A 13,830-nucleotide genomic window follows, 5' to 3' on the forward strand; every position below is an offset into this window, starting at 1 on the left:
AAAAAAAAAAAAAAAAAAGAAAGTGAGTGACAGGAATTGATAATGTGTTTGAAGCAGAGGGAAGTGTTTTGTGGAGGATTAATGGCAATATGTCTTTTACAGTACTACTTTCTATTTATTATATAAAATATTTTGGCATATTTTTCTATCACATCTCATATACACAGAGGCTTGTGACAGTGACTTGGTTCTGATATAATCAAGCAGCATTATAGTTAGATAAGACGTGGTTTGAGTAATCCAAGACTCGTAGGGCTCAGTTTGCCTGACTGATGCATTTCTACCAGGTCTGCTTGTCTAAATTAGTACTGTGGTTCACAAGATGAAGTGGTGGAAAGGAATGGATATGTCAGTCTAAGAAAAACCAGTGACTGATAATAGTAAGCAAAAGCAACACATTATCTTTTTTTTTTTTTTTCTGTGTAGTACTGGGGATTGAACCCAAGGCCTTCACGGTAAACTACATCCACAGCTCTTTTCTGTATTATTATTTTTGAAATAGTGTCTCCCTAAGTCATTGAGTAGCCCAGGCTGAGCTCAGACTTCCTGGCACAGCCTCCCAGAGTGCTGGGTGTACAGGCCTGTACCACTACACCTGGCCCAGCCCTTTATTACTATCAGGTGTTCCTGGTATAGCGATGCCTGTCATGGTCCTTATAGTCACTGTATCATCATTCTCATGTTAATTTCAAAGTATGGCTGGCATTTCTTTCACCTTATTTCATAAATAGAAAATTGAAGTACAAACAGCCCAATGTTCCAGGGTCAGACAGCCTAAGTGAGAAATGTCAAGACGTGGCTTTGAATTTGCCCTCCTTTAACTCTTACCTTCTCCTTGATCTTCATTTTAAGATGGTAAGATAGGCATGCCACCTGAAACCATGAGCCCTGCAGTCTCGTGGCAGAGACAAACCAGAAACAGGTAACTTCACAGTTACTTCAATTGTAAGGTCTTAGGAGAGATCATATGTTGGAATCTAGTTTAGTGAATGAGGTCTGGAATGGCTTATCTGTTAAACCTAGCTCTTAAAATAGTTGTCAGATATATGAACTACTTTTGCTTTGGTGTTATGTTGTTTAAAATTCTTCCAAAATTACTTATAGAATTCACAACTTAGTCATTTTCTGCTCACTATTCACAAAAACTACCTTGATTATCTCTCTAAAATTTTCTAAAATCCAGAAGTAGGAAAAAGTTTCTGATGCCAGGTAAGATAGAGAGGAATGCTTTGCAGAAACCCTTGGAAACACAGCAAATAAATGAACACCAACTGGAGAGAGCCAGAGAATATACTTGATATACATCACTGGCAGGCTTCCTAGAAAATAAAAAATGTTTTTATAAACTGCCAGCCTACCTTTTCTTTCTTGTACGGAGTTAGGGAAATATGAAAAGACGAGAAGATTGAAGAGCTGTAGAAGATGAGAAGCACAGAGAATAAGGAACAAAGCAGTTGAGGTTAGCTTCTGACATTGTTTGAAGGATATACAAAAATCACCAAGGAAAACTGTGTTGTACTTAAGGTATACGGAGAAGGTACCTTATTAACTGAAGTGCAACCGCAGGAAGTCCTGGTGGAGAATCGTGAGCCCTAGGGGAGGCCTGCAGTATTAAAGGCACCTGCACCTGCAGAACAGCTGTAATCGCCAGGGGATAATGTTAGATATTTGGGGAAATTTACTCTATTCTATGTGTCGGTCTATGTACTTTATATGTATTAGTTCATGTAATCTTCATAAGACCCCTCCTAAAGTTGTTATTATAGCATCTGTTTTTACAGATAAGAAAACTGAGATGCAAAGATGTAAAGTAACTTGCTCAAGATCATACTGTTAATAAGTGGTAGGTTCAGGATTGTGAACTAGGCTTTTAGCTTCAGAGCATAAACCATGCTTTATTTCATTTCTTTTAGTATGTACAGTTACTTAGTGTGTTGAACTAAAGACTTGAGAGAGTTCATCCTAAGGAAGGGTTTTTTTCCTAACATCTTCTTGCTTCTGTTATTATTAATAGTGATAGAAATAATATTTATTGAACCCTTATTTTGTGCCTAGCTAAAAATGAATGCAAGTGTTCAGTCTTTAATACATAACCAGATTAAGTGTCTCCTAGCAGGAATTAATTCGTGTCTCCATAAAGGATCAATTGCCTATATCCCAACAGTACCTTGCCTGCTACCTGATTTTCTCATGGTTTGAGGTCTTATTTGAAGTGACATTTCCTGTAGTCTTCTCTGAGTACCCTGACACCTAGTTTTCCTTCTCTTCACTGGAACATTATTTTTCTTTTTGTAGCTGTGGCTCATTTATTTACTACCTATCTTTAGGATCTGTTCGCACCGCTAGAATGTGTGCACCATTAAAGCTGAGTATGTTGTTCATTATATATACACCATAATATATCCAGATTGTGGCCCTGAAAAGAGGTCTGGCAAATTTTACATACTCAATAGATATACAGCAAAGAAGCTAAAATGGTGTATTCAGACACATGAGGGTTTGAATCCTGACTCTGCCTCTTAATACTATGTGATTTTGGAGTATAATAATCTCTTAGCTTTAACTTCTAGTCATACACTTAGTTACTTTAAGAAATATATAAATATCAACATTGCCAGACAGAATAACCTCAGTCTTTGGATCATGACACGATATCTATTTTTATATCATTTTTTGTTTTTTAAATGATCATTAAATAGGTATACATGGTCTTGAAAAACATTTTGACTCTGGCCATTTGAGTAATTTTTCATAAAAGTGTTAGCCTTATAAAGATATACCATTCTCTCTCCCTCTCCTCTCCCTCTGTCTTCCTTTCTTTCCTTCTCTCTTTTTCTTCCTTCCTTTCTTTGAGAAACAGAAGACTGGCATATAATCTCATCACTGCAGGCTGCTAAGGCAGGAAGATTTACAGGTTCCAGCCCAGCCTGAGCAACCTAGTGACTTAGCAAGACCCTGTCTCAAAATAAAAAACAGAATTTCTTAGGAGAAACCCAAAGTATAATAATTCAAAGAGCAAAATAAAAGGTGGATAAAAGGAAACAGGGAGATAGATTTTTTTGCAAACGCAAAAGGGATTAGAAATTAAGGAAGGGTGAGGAGGGGAAGTAAAAAAAGGTTAAGATGTGCCAAGTGCATGTAGCTTCTCCCCAAGGTGGGAGTGTATTCATTATGTATCACCAACATATACTAAAAATTAAAATTAAAAATTTTTGAGGAATTGGTATATACAGTAGCTTAGTTCAAAGCCCCTAGGGTGAGTAAACCATCCCCCAAAAGCAGTATATGTATGTCTCACTGCATTGCCCAAGCTAACCCTAAACTCTTTAGCTTGAGTGATCCTCCTCCAGCTTCCAAGCGGATGAGTCTGCAGTCACACAACTCTACACTCTGGGGTCATTTGTTTGTTTGTTGTCATTTTTGTTTTTGTAATGTGACTAATATTGCTTATATCAGCCTACATTTTGCTGAGCATTACTGTATTTAAAAAGCAAAACCCAAAGTTGATTGTGATGGCAAATGCTATAATCTCAGCATTCTGTGAGGCTGAGACAGAAAGATCTCAGATTCAACCCCATCCATGGCAACTTAATGAGACCCCATCTCAAAACAAAAAATAAAAAAGGGGGTTCAATCTCCACACCACAAAAAGAAAAAACAAAATCTTAAAGTAGAAAACTATCTTGGTCTTAGATCTTTCTGGTGACTTTTTTATTAAGAATAAAAGGTTTTAAAATTATCTTTTGTTGTAGTGTGGGTGGTACTAGGACTTGAATTTGGGGCCTTTTCACTGAGCTACATCCCCATCCTTTTTATTTTTTATCTTGAGAAAGTGTGTTGCTAAGTTGAGTATCTCAAAATTACGGTACACGTGCCTCTACCTCACAGAATGCAGGAGTGCTAGGATTATTGGTGTGCACTAACATCCTAGCCATTTTGTTTTATTTTGTTTGTGGGTGTTTGTGCTGACTGACTCTCACTGTATAGTACAGGCTAATCTCAAACTTGTGATCCTGAGTGCTCAAACTCAGCCTCTAGAGTTTTGGGATTCTAAGAATATGCTACTACACCTGGCTTAAAGCTGCCTTAAACACTGGATTTTGGAACAAGCTTTTATCTGCAATTTTAACAGGAAGCCATGCAATGTGTAGAAGAGCTGAATGCCCAGGGCCTGCTACATGTGTTCGTGAGAGTGGGAGTGGAGTCTACCCTAGAGAGGAGCCAGATCACCAGGGATCACATGGGTCAGTTACTGTATCAGCTGGTGCAGTCAGAAAAACTCAGCAAACAGGACTTTTTCAAAGGGTGAGTATCTTCCTCAAAGGTGGCATTGATTACCAGGCTCTTTGAGTAATACTTTTTGCAAAGATGAAAATGAGTTCTCTAACATGTTGGCATGATGTAATATATTGATACTGTGTTATTTGATAGGAATTTCTGAGATCTTCTTTTACATAAACCTGCATGTCTTTTTTTTTTTTTTTTTTTTTTTTTTTTTTGAGATGGTTTCACTTAGTTGCCCAAGTAAGTTTCAAACTCTCCATCCTCCTTCCTCAGTCTCCCTCATTGCTGGGATTATAGGCATGGACCACCATGCCCAGCTTGTGTTCATTAAGGATAAAAGCCTTTCTTTGTGAGAAACATTCTGTAAAATTGATTTAAAGCCTTAATCTTTCAATTAGCCATGGTTATTTTGGTCAGGAATTGCTTGTCTGTCTACTTATTCTAAGCTAACAGGATTATAACTTCATTTCTTTAATGATTTGGTCTATTCCAGGTTGGTTTCAGTACAGTTTTTGTCAGCAGCTGGTTTGTGAGGTTTAGCTCAATGGAGTTGTATCACCATTTAACCAGGTTCTGGTTTTTCTATTTTTAACTGTTTGTTTTAAAAACAGAGGAGGAATCCAGGGCCTTCACACTGAGCTACATCCCCAGCCCATTTTTTATTTTTAGAACTGAGGCAGGGTCTCGCTAAGTTTTCCAGTCTGGGCTCAAAACTTGAGATCTCTGCCTTGGCCTCGCAGAGTACTGAGAATACAGGCATGTATCACCATGCCCAAGCTGATTGCTTTGTTTAATTACTGATTCGTTTATTTTTGCAGCATGGGGGATGGAACTCTTTGCTCTGAACTACATCAGCCTTTTTTATTTATTTTTTGTTTGTTTTTGAGTCAGAGTCTTAAGTTGTGGGCCTGAACTTTTGATCCTCCTGCCTCACTCTCCCAGAGTGCTGAGATTATAGGCATGCACCACTATGGCTGGCCTGGGACAATGATGCACTTTCACCACAGGTGTTGGTGCTTCACCCACCAACTCTTACCCGGCCAAGCTTTAAAATCAGTCTTTAAGTGAGAGTTGCATATGGTTTAAAAAAAAACTTTCTTTTGATTTCCGTTTACCAGATTTTCTATTAGATAAAAACATAAAACCACATCTCTCGCTGACAGATAATGACTTTGTAAAGGAACCAAAGCTGAAAGTTTCTGAGATCAGGAAATCAAACTTGAAACTACTGTCTCATACTCACTTGGGCATGTGTATATTGGGTTGATGGCAGTAAGAATTCTGCCTAGTTAGTTATTAAGAACTCGTTTGATTTTGTAAAGAATGATAGTGGTGTCCTCGTGGTACTGGAAAATTTATACTTGTTCCTGGAGTCATTAAGAAGTCATCTCTTATGAACTGGGGATTTAGCTCAGTGGTTCCACCGCCCACCTCTCAAGGACAAGGTCCTGTGTTTGATCCCCAACACACACAAAAAAAATCATCTCTCAGGAAGAAGGTAGGTTTCTTTGAATTAAGTGTGTGTGCCTAGATTAAGGCCACTTAAGCCAGTTAAATTCATTTTAAAAATTGCCCAAAATTGCTGTTATTATTGACTTTTACAACCAGGATGACTTCCTAGTTTTATAATAGAAATCTGCATTCACTACAGTAACCAATATAAATAGTAAGAGTAAATGATTTCACTCTTACCCAGATATTATGGTGTATTACCCCAAAATATTCTGGAAATGAGACTAGATGGCTTTCTTATATTCTGTCTCTGATAATTCTCAGAAGTTCATTCATATCCACAAAGACTCCTGGAGATATAATCTATTTCCACTGGCTGTAATTGAACTGACAAGATACTAGCTTAGTTTGTAGGACTTCTAAGACAGTTGCATTTTCCTGTGTGCAGTTTCCTAAAGAAAAACTGTCATGTCCAGATATAATGACTGTAGTCTCCTCGTGATGGTGCTGTTGCTGCTGCTTGCAAAACTAGCACAGCTACCTTTTATTAAACAGTAAATGAGATTAACACTTCTGTATCTCAGCAGTTACTTCATCACTTTCTATCCCGGCTTTCTCCTATAAAGCTGTGGTTCCAAGTCTATCTTTTGATAATTAGTTACCCCTAACCAAGACTTGTAAAATGTGTACTATTTCTCCCTAACTGGAGAGACCTGACAATGTCATGCTCACCTTTTTGTAAGATGGAAGCAAAGGGGTAGCCCCATGTCATTATCCACCAAGAACCTTCTCACAAGTAGATCAGAATTTCCCAAACCCTTCCATTATTGTTTGTTTTGTTTTGTTGTGGTACTGGGAATCAAATCAGGGCCTTGTGCTTGCCAGGCCGATGCTATGCCAGAGTTACTTTCCTGACTCCCAACCCCTTCAAAAGCCCCAGTTTATTTTATAAACATTCTACTGTCCAGAGAAGGTATTTCATTGGAACTCCAACTCTCTCAGCACCCAAAGATTTCTCTCTTTCCATAATATAAAAGAAGATCATCAGAAATCAGCTTTCCTGGATGCTGCTATTGCTGAGATGCCAACTTGTGAACAGTTGGGAAAGCAGTTTATACCTAGCTCCCTGTGCTAGCAATGACTCTGAAAAATATAGAAAGCAGTGGCCTCCAGGTGTGTGATCCCTGGTAACCCAGCTGGCAATCTACTATCTCTCTCTTCTGTGAATATATCTCTCTCTTCAGAGCATATATGCTACAATGCAGTAAAGTAAGCAGAAGTTTAAAATAGCCTTTATAAATAAAGTTTAGGTCTTTTGAAATTTTCCTCCAAGGTGCTATCAACTGTGAGCAGAATAGTTGCTGTGTGTTAAGCCTCCACAAATACATCTGGACTTGACTCTAGATATTTTATGACAAAAATTAAGTGCTTTTATGGCTGAATGGTATTCCAGTATATGTATGTATACACATGTTATCCATGCATCTGTTGATCTACATTTAGAATGATTCTGTGTCTTGAGTATTGGGAATCATGCTGTAATAAACAAGATAATTCTTTTGACATTGATTTCATTTCTTTTGGATATATACTCAGAATTGAGATTGCTAAATTATACTGTATTTTTAGTTGTTGATGAATCTCCATAACATTTTCCATAGTGGCTGTAGTAATTTACATTCCCACCAACAATTATTTAAGAGTTCCCTTTTCTTTGCAGCCTCACCGGCACTTATTGCTCATCTTTTAAATATAAATAATTAGTGTTTATTACTTTTACAAAGAGTACTGTATCAGTTAGTGTTTACTACAGAAACCGGTATAATGAAAGGTGTACAGATATGTAAGAATTTACAAGATTGGCTTACAGTGGCCACTCACAGAGCTGGCTGTAGAAGAGTGTAGAGGGTCTGTCTGCACACTGGAGACCAAAGGATCCAGCCAGAGATCTGGAGCTCACTGCATTGTCCTGTGTGAGTCAATATCAAGAGGCCGATGGGTCCACATGTAAAGCTGAAGAGTCTACACCGGAAGGCTGAAGGATCTGCACCAAAAGCTGAAGAGTCCACGCCAGAAGCCAGGAGATAATGACCAAGGTGAAGGCAAAGACTGGAGCTCCTCTGAAGAAACAGAAGTGGATCCATCCTTCATTTCCCCTTTATACAATCCAAGCAACAAGCCGTCCTAGGGTCGGTCTTGGACTCCCTAGGATGTGGAATTGCTGAGCCAATTTAGTCGAGCTTCTCTTATTCAAGTTAACACAGTAAATCACCCATCACAATCTACCCCTTGACAACTAGACACATTTCTTTAAACCAGACTCCAGATAGAGACAAGCTCATAATTACACCTATTGTATTATAACTATCCTGTGTACAAATGGAAATGCACTAATTTCCTCTCCAGAATAGAAGGTAAGTTTTCTTTGGGTAATGCTTACTCCTAAATATTTCATAACTTGAACGTTATAACATAGGTTTAACAGTCTTTAACCAATATTAAATCTATCAACATCATATTACATTGCAATCAGGAGAACTAGTACAATTACAGTCCTTGTTTTTGTAGCTTATCACAAACGAGGTCATAGCTAGTATTTACGACTACCAACTACCTTCTTTTACTACCCATTCTGTATTCCCTTGGCCTTTAGCAAGAGCCTCAGTGAGTCTGTTCTTTCCCTGGTGGAGTGACCCATACCTTCATTCATGAAGGTCCTGGGCCATTTGTCATTCTACCTGGATTAGGTTGTTATAGTTTCTCATTGACTTTAATAACAGGGCATGGTAATATTAGGAGGTACCGTAAGGAATCTGCTGCAGTCCGAGTATATTCTTCCTTTCCTTCATTGTGGAGTAACAGTTCAGTTTCCCCTTAATAGTCTGGGTCAGTCCCCCCTGCCAACACTATAACTTCCTTTTTAGCTTGTTTCCTCAGAGGCATGAGGAAACCAAAATGACCAAGTGGAAGTCTTAGCTTTCAGTTCATTGGTATCATTGTTGTGCTTCCTGGTACAAGTCTTTGCCCCTCTGGAAACTTAGACTTCTAAGCAAGCAGAACATAAGGTTGCCAGAACAGGAAGCAGAAATTTTTCTAGTGGATCACTAGGGGTAATGGTGAGTGGTACCATTTCTACTTCTACCCCTGAATTCCTGGACCCATGAATCCTGACTATGGGAAACACTGTACTGTAGTGAATGCTGATTCAGAGCATATACAGCCTTCTGAAGAACTTTGCCCCTGCCCTGTAAGCTGTTGCTACCTAGCTGGCATTGTAACTGTGTCTTCAAAGACCATTCCATCTTTTTGTCAATCTATTACCTTCTAAACAGTGAGGAATATGGTGAGACCAGTGAATTCCATGAGCATGAGCCCACTGCCTCACTTCTTTTGACATAAAATGTGTTCCTTGGTCAGAGGCAAAGCTATGTGGAATTCCATAACGGTGGATAAGGCATTCTATGAGTCCATGGATGTTAGTTTTGGCAGAAGTATTATATGCAGGGAAGGTAAATCTATTCCAGAATAAGTATCTTAAGACAGTAAGGACAAAATGCAGTCCCTTCCATGATTGGAGTGGTCCAGTATAATCAATCTGCCACCAAGTTACAAGTTGATCATGCTGGGAAATGGTGCCATATTGGACCCTCTGCTGCTGGCATATTGGGCATTCTGCAGCACCTGTAACCAGATCAGCCTTCATGAGTGGGAATCCATGTTAACTGAGCCCAGGCATAACCTCTATTCCTGCCACCGTGGGCCACTCTGTTCATGAGCTCATTGGGCAATGACAAGTGGCTGAGGAGATAGAACACCATCTACAGAATGGGTCATTTTAACCACTTCATTATTAAAGTCCTCTTCTGCTGAGACCGCCTTTTGGTGAGCATTTACATGGGATATAAACATTTTTACAACCTTAGCCCATATGGAGAGGTCTATCTAAATACCTACCTCTTCCTCAAATATCTTTGTGACCAATTTTCCGGTTACATTCCTTCCAAGTTCCTGAACACCTGACCAGACCATTGATTGCAGCCCATGAATCAGTATACAGTCACACATCTGGCATTTCTCCTTCCAGGCAAAATGTACTGTGATGTACACTTCCTGAAGTTCTGTCCACTGTGAAAATTTCCCTTCACTGCTGTCCTTCATGGATGTCCTGGAGAGGGGCTGTAATACTGCAGCTGTCTACTTGTGGGTGGTGGCTGCATAATGTGTAGTACCATCCATGAACGAGCCCCTGGTCTTCTTTTTCTCTGACAGTTGATCATTTGGTACACCTCATCAGGGCATGGATGCATGCTAGGAAAAAGAGAAGGCAACATGGCAGGAGTAGGAGCCATGGGCATCTGGGCAACTTCATATAATTTACTTGTACCCTTTGGACTATGCAGGCTTGATCATGTATATACTGTTTCTATTTAATGATAGACTGTTGCTGTTCATATCCATCTGACTCAGTGGGTCATATGATACCATGTCATAATAGGCAACTCTGGTCACATGGTGACCTGTTGTCCCATGGTCAAGCATTCAGTTTCCACTAAGACCCACTATCAGGCCAGGAGCTGCTTTTCAAAGGGAAAGTAGTTGTCTACAGATGATGGCAGAACCTTGCTCCTGAAGGCCACTGCTGCAGTTCACCCACGGGGGCCTGCCAGACTCCAGACAGCATCTCCGTCTACCATGGACACTTCAAGTACCATTGGATCATATGGTCCCAGTTGCTCTGGGCCCCACTCAAAACTAGCAGCTTAGTGAGTCACTTCCTAAGTAGGCCAAAGTAAGACCACCTAAATGAGGAATGTGTTGCCTCCAAAATTCAAATAGGCTCACTGGGTATTATGCCTCTTTTGGTCGTAGGGGGAGCCAGATGCAACAACTTATCTTTTACCTTAGAAGGGATATGTCTACATGCTCCACAGCACTGAAATCAGAAATTTCACTGAAGTAGAAGGACCTTGTATTTCTGTTGCAGTTATTTCCCATCCTCTTGCTCTCAAATGCTTTGACAAATCTGGAGTGGCTGCTGCCTCCTGCTCTCTTGGCCCAGTCAGCATAACATCAATGTAACAGACCAGTGTGATACCTTATAGGGGAGAAAGACAATCAAGATCCCTACAAACTAAGTCGTGGCACGGGCTGGAGAATAAATATAACCCTAAGGACTGTGAAGGGCTAATGCTGGCCTTGCTAGCTGAAAGCACATTGTTTCTGATTTTCTTCATGGATAGGTATGAAGAAGAAGGCATTTGCCAAATCAGTAGCTGCATACAATGTACCAGGAGATGTATTAATCTGTTCAAGCAAATGTACCACATTTGGTACAGCAGGTACAATCAGAGTCATCATTTGATTCAGTTTACAGTAGTCCACCATCATTCTCCAAGACCCATTTGTCTTCTGCACAGGCCATATAGGAGAATAAATGGAGATGTGCCACCCCTGCATCCCTCAAGTCCTTGATGGTGGCATTAATCTCTGCAATCCTTCCAGGAATGCAGTACTGGTTTTGGTTTATTATTTTATCAGACAAAGGCAACTCTAATAGCTTCCATTTAGAGTTCCTACCATAACAGCCCTCACACTACAGGTTAGGGAACCAACGTGAGGATTCTTCCAAGTACTAAGTGTATCTATCCCAATTACACATTCTGGAACAGGGAAATGACCACAGCATGAATTCGAGGACCTACAGCGCTCTGTGAGTCAGACTTTTGCTAAAACTCCATCACCTGACCTCCACATGCCCCCACTCTTATTGGAGGGACACAGTGATGTTTTGGAAAGCTGGAATTAGTGTTAGTTGAGAACCAGTGTCCAGTAGTCCTCAAAATACCTGATTGTTTCCCTTCCGTCAGAGTACTGTCACTTGGGCAAAAGACCTTAGGTCCCTCTGGAGAAGGATGAGTGAAAGATTGACTGTATATAGTTTTGATGCATCCAGCCCCTTCCTCAAGGGGGACCTGGCCTCCCCTTCATTCAAGAGGTCCTGGGTCTATAAACTGGCTCAAATCCAGGAACTAGTTGAGGGGCTGTGATTCCATTACCATGATTTGAAATAGGTTCATTTGCCCTTAAATTTTTTCAAATATATAATCTAGTAAAAATCTTGTAGGCTTCCCATCTATTTCAGTTTGGTGGATCAGCAACAGTGTTCCCAATGCCATAGGTCTACACATCAGACCATTCTGGTCTTTGTTCTGCTTCTGCTGTCCGTTACTGTAACTGCATGCATCCTGCCTTTCGTGATTAGGTGCTGCCACTTGACCTCTGCCACTCCAGGATCCAGTCTAGCCTGTTGCGTTTAAATACCCCAGTTGAGTAACCATGGTCCCCACTGTAAAGTCTGGCATATAAAGAGTAGTGACAGGGCTTTTCAGCGCTGCTGGTGCTCCCCTCACAAATCTGTCTCAGAGTGTTAGTGAAGGGCACATTTTCTGAATCATCCTAGTGTAGAGTATTAAGTTTAACATGACAGATCCACCCCAGCATTCTCACTTCCCTAAGCCTCTGAATCCCCTCATCAACAGTAAATCATGGAATATTAGGCATCTCTAACTCATTCACAGTGGGCCATTTTTTGATCCATACTTCTGCCAGCCAGCCAGATAAACTACTAACATCTTTCTTTATTCCACAACCAGAGACATTAAATTCAGAATCCCTGCTTAATGGGTCCATATCAACAAACTTGCCCTGATCCAGGTATATATATTTTGCCACCATTATTTCACACCCATAAAATTTATTCCCACATTGCTTATCAGGCCTCTGCTTATAAGAGTTAGAAGACTCAAGAAGTTCTTTGGGAGAATAGCAGACCTTCTCATGGGTCACACTACACACCTCACCCTTAGGATCCTGCTGAGATTTGACCCTGATTATAGATAGGCCTAGAGGCAGAAGTAGGTGGTGAGTGTGGGTCCTGAGGAGTACCAGCATTATCATGCTTGGTCAGCCCAGGATTGGTTTCTTCAGATATACTAGGAGAGGCCAACAGCACAGTGGATGGGGTGGAGATAGCACTGTAGGTGAGGAAATCTCTTTATTTGGCAAAATAATCTCATTAGCATCTAGAAACTCTACATCCTCAGTTTTGTCAGGACCCTACCAGACATCTCCATCCCATTTTATAGGATCCCATTCTTTTCCAGTGAGTGCCCTCACCTTTGTTTCAGATACACTTGGAGGTTGAGCATTAAACTTAAACTGTAGTTCAGCCAATCGAATCATGAGGGCTTGTGTTTGGGTTTCTGCAGTCTCGGCTCTGCAGCTAAAAGAGATTTTTCAGGACACTTAGAAACTTTTAAATTTCTAGGCCAGGCATGGTGGCACAAACCTATAATCCCAGCACTCGGGAGGCTCAGGCAGGAGGATCACCTTGAGTTCGAGATCAGCGTGGGCTACATAGTTCCAGAAAAAAAAAAAAAAAAAGCACCTAAGTTTCTTATGTGTCTCGAGCTGGGAATTTGAATCTTTGAGCTCCTTATTTTTTGGTACCAGGGATTGAACTCAGGACCTTGCGCTTTTGAGGCAGGCAGCAGGACCACTGAATTAAATCCCCAGCCCCTTATTTTCTTTTATTAATTTTTCCTCACAGTCAGAAGACTCAGAAGACTTTAGATTTCCTATGGATATTTTTTTTTAATATTGGGGGCATGCCTGGGTTCAATCTCAGACCTTTGCACTTTAGAGGCAGGCAGCAAAACCACTGAGCCAGGGATTTACCTCAGGGGTTCCACCGCCTGCCTCACAAGTGCAAGGTCCTGAGTTCAATCCCTGGTCCCAGAACAGAAAACAAAATGTTCTTTTTTGTTTGGGTTTGGTTTTGTATTGTTGGGGTTTTGATGATCCTGGGTGTTGAACCCAGAGTCTTGTACATTCTAGGCAAGCATTCTGCTAACCTGCATGCATCTCCAGCCTCAAAATAATGCTTTTTTATCAGCCATGTGGGTTTGACCAGTGATTATATTCTATAAAGTGTCCCATGATGAACTGTCTATAAAGTAGAAAAACCAAGCAAGAATATCATCTTTTAGTTGTAATATGAAATGAAAATAATAAATATGCTATTAAAAGACCAGT

At 40.3% G+C, this 13,830-nt stretch overlaps 1 protein-coding gene across 17 annotated transcripts in view; it reads left to right on the forward strand.

Moving 5' to 3' along the window:
* Positions 1 to 13,830, forward strand: part of Eif4g3 (eukaryotic translation initiation factor 4 gamma 3) — a 304,279-nt gene that overhangs the window by 267,602 nt on the left and 22,847 nt on the right. For 16 of the 17 annotated variants that reach the window (XM_033767671.1, XM_010626033.2, XM_010626034.2 and 13 more), the window contains one exon: positions 4,133 to 4,305. In XM_033767671.1, the coding sequence (XP_033623562.1) occupies positions 4,133 to 4,305 (173 nt within the window). Of the gene's footprint in view, positions 1 to 852; positions 920 to 4,132; positions 4,306 to 13,830 lie in introns of those variants that run through there. The other variant, XM_010626047.3, reaches the window with a different exon arrangement.

Source organism: Fukomys damarensis, unplaced genomic scaffold (assembly GCF_012274545.1).
Source record: "Fukomys damarensis isolate Sample0158 unplaced genomic scaffold, DMR_v1.0_HiC HiC_scaffold_23, whole genome shotgun sequence".
Taxonomy (NCBI): Eukaryota; Metazoa; Chordata; class Mammalia; order Rodentia; family Bathyergidae; genus Fukomys; species Fukomys damarensis.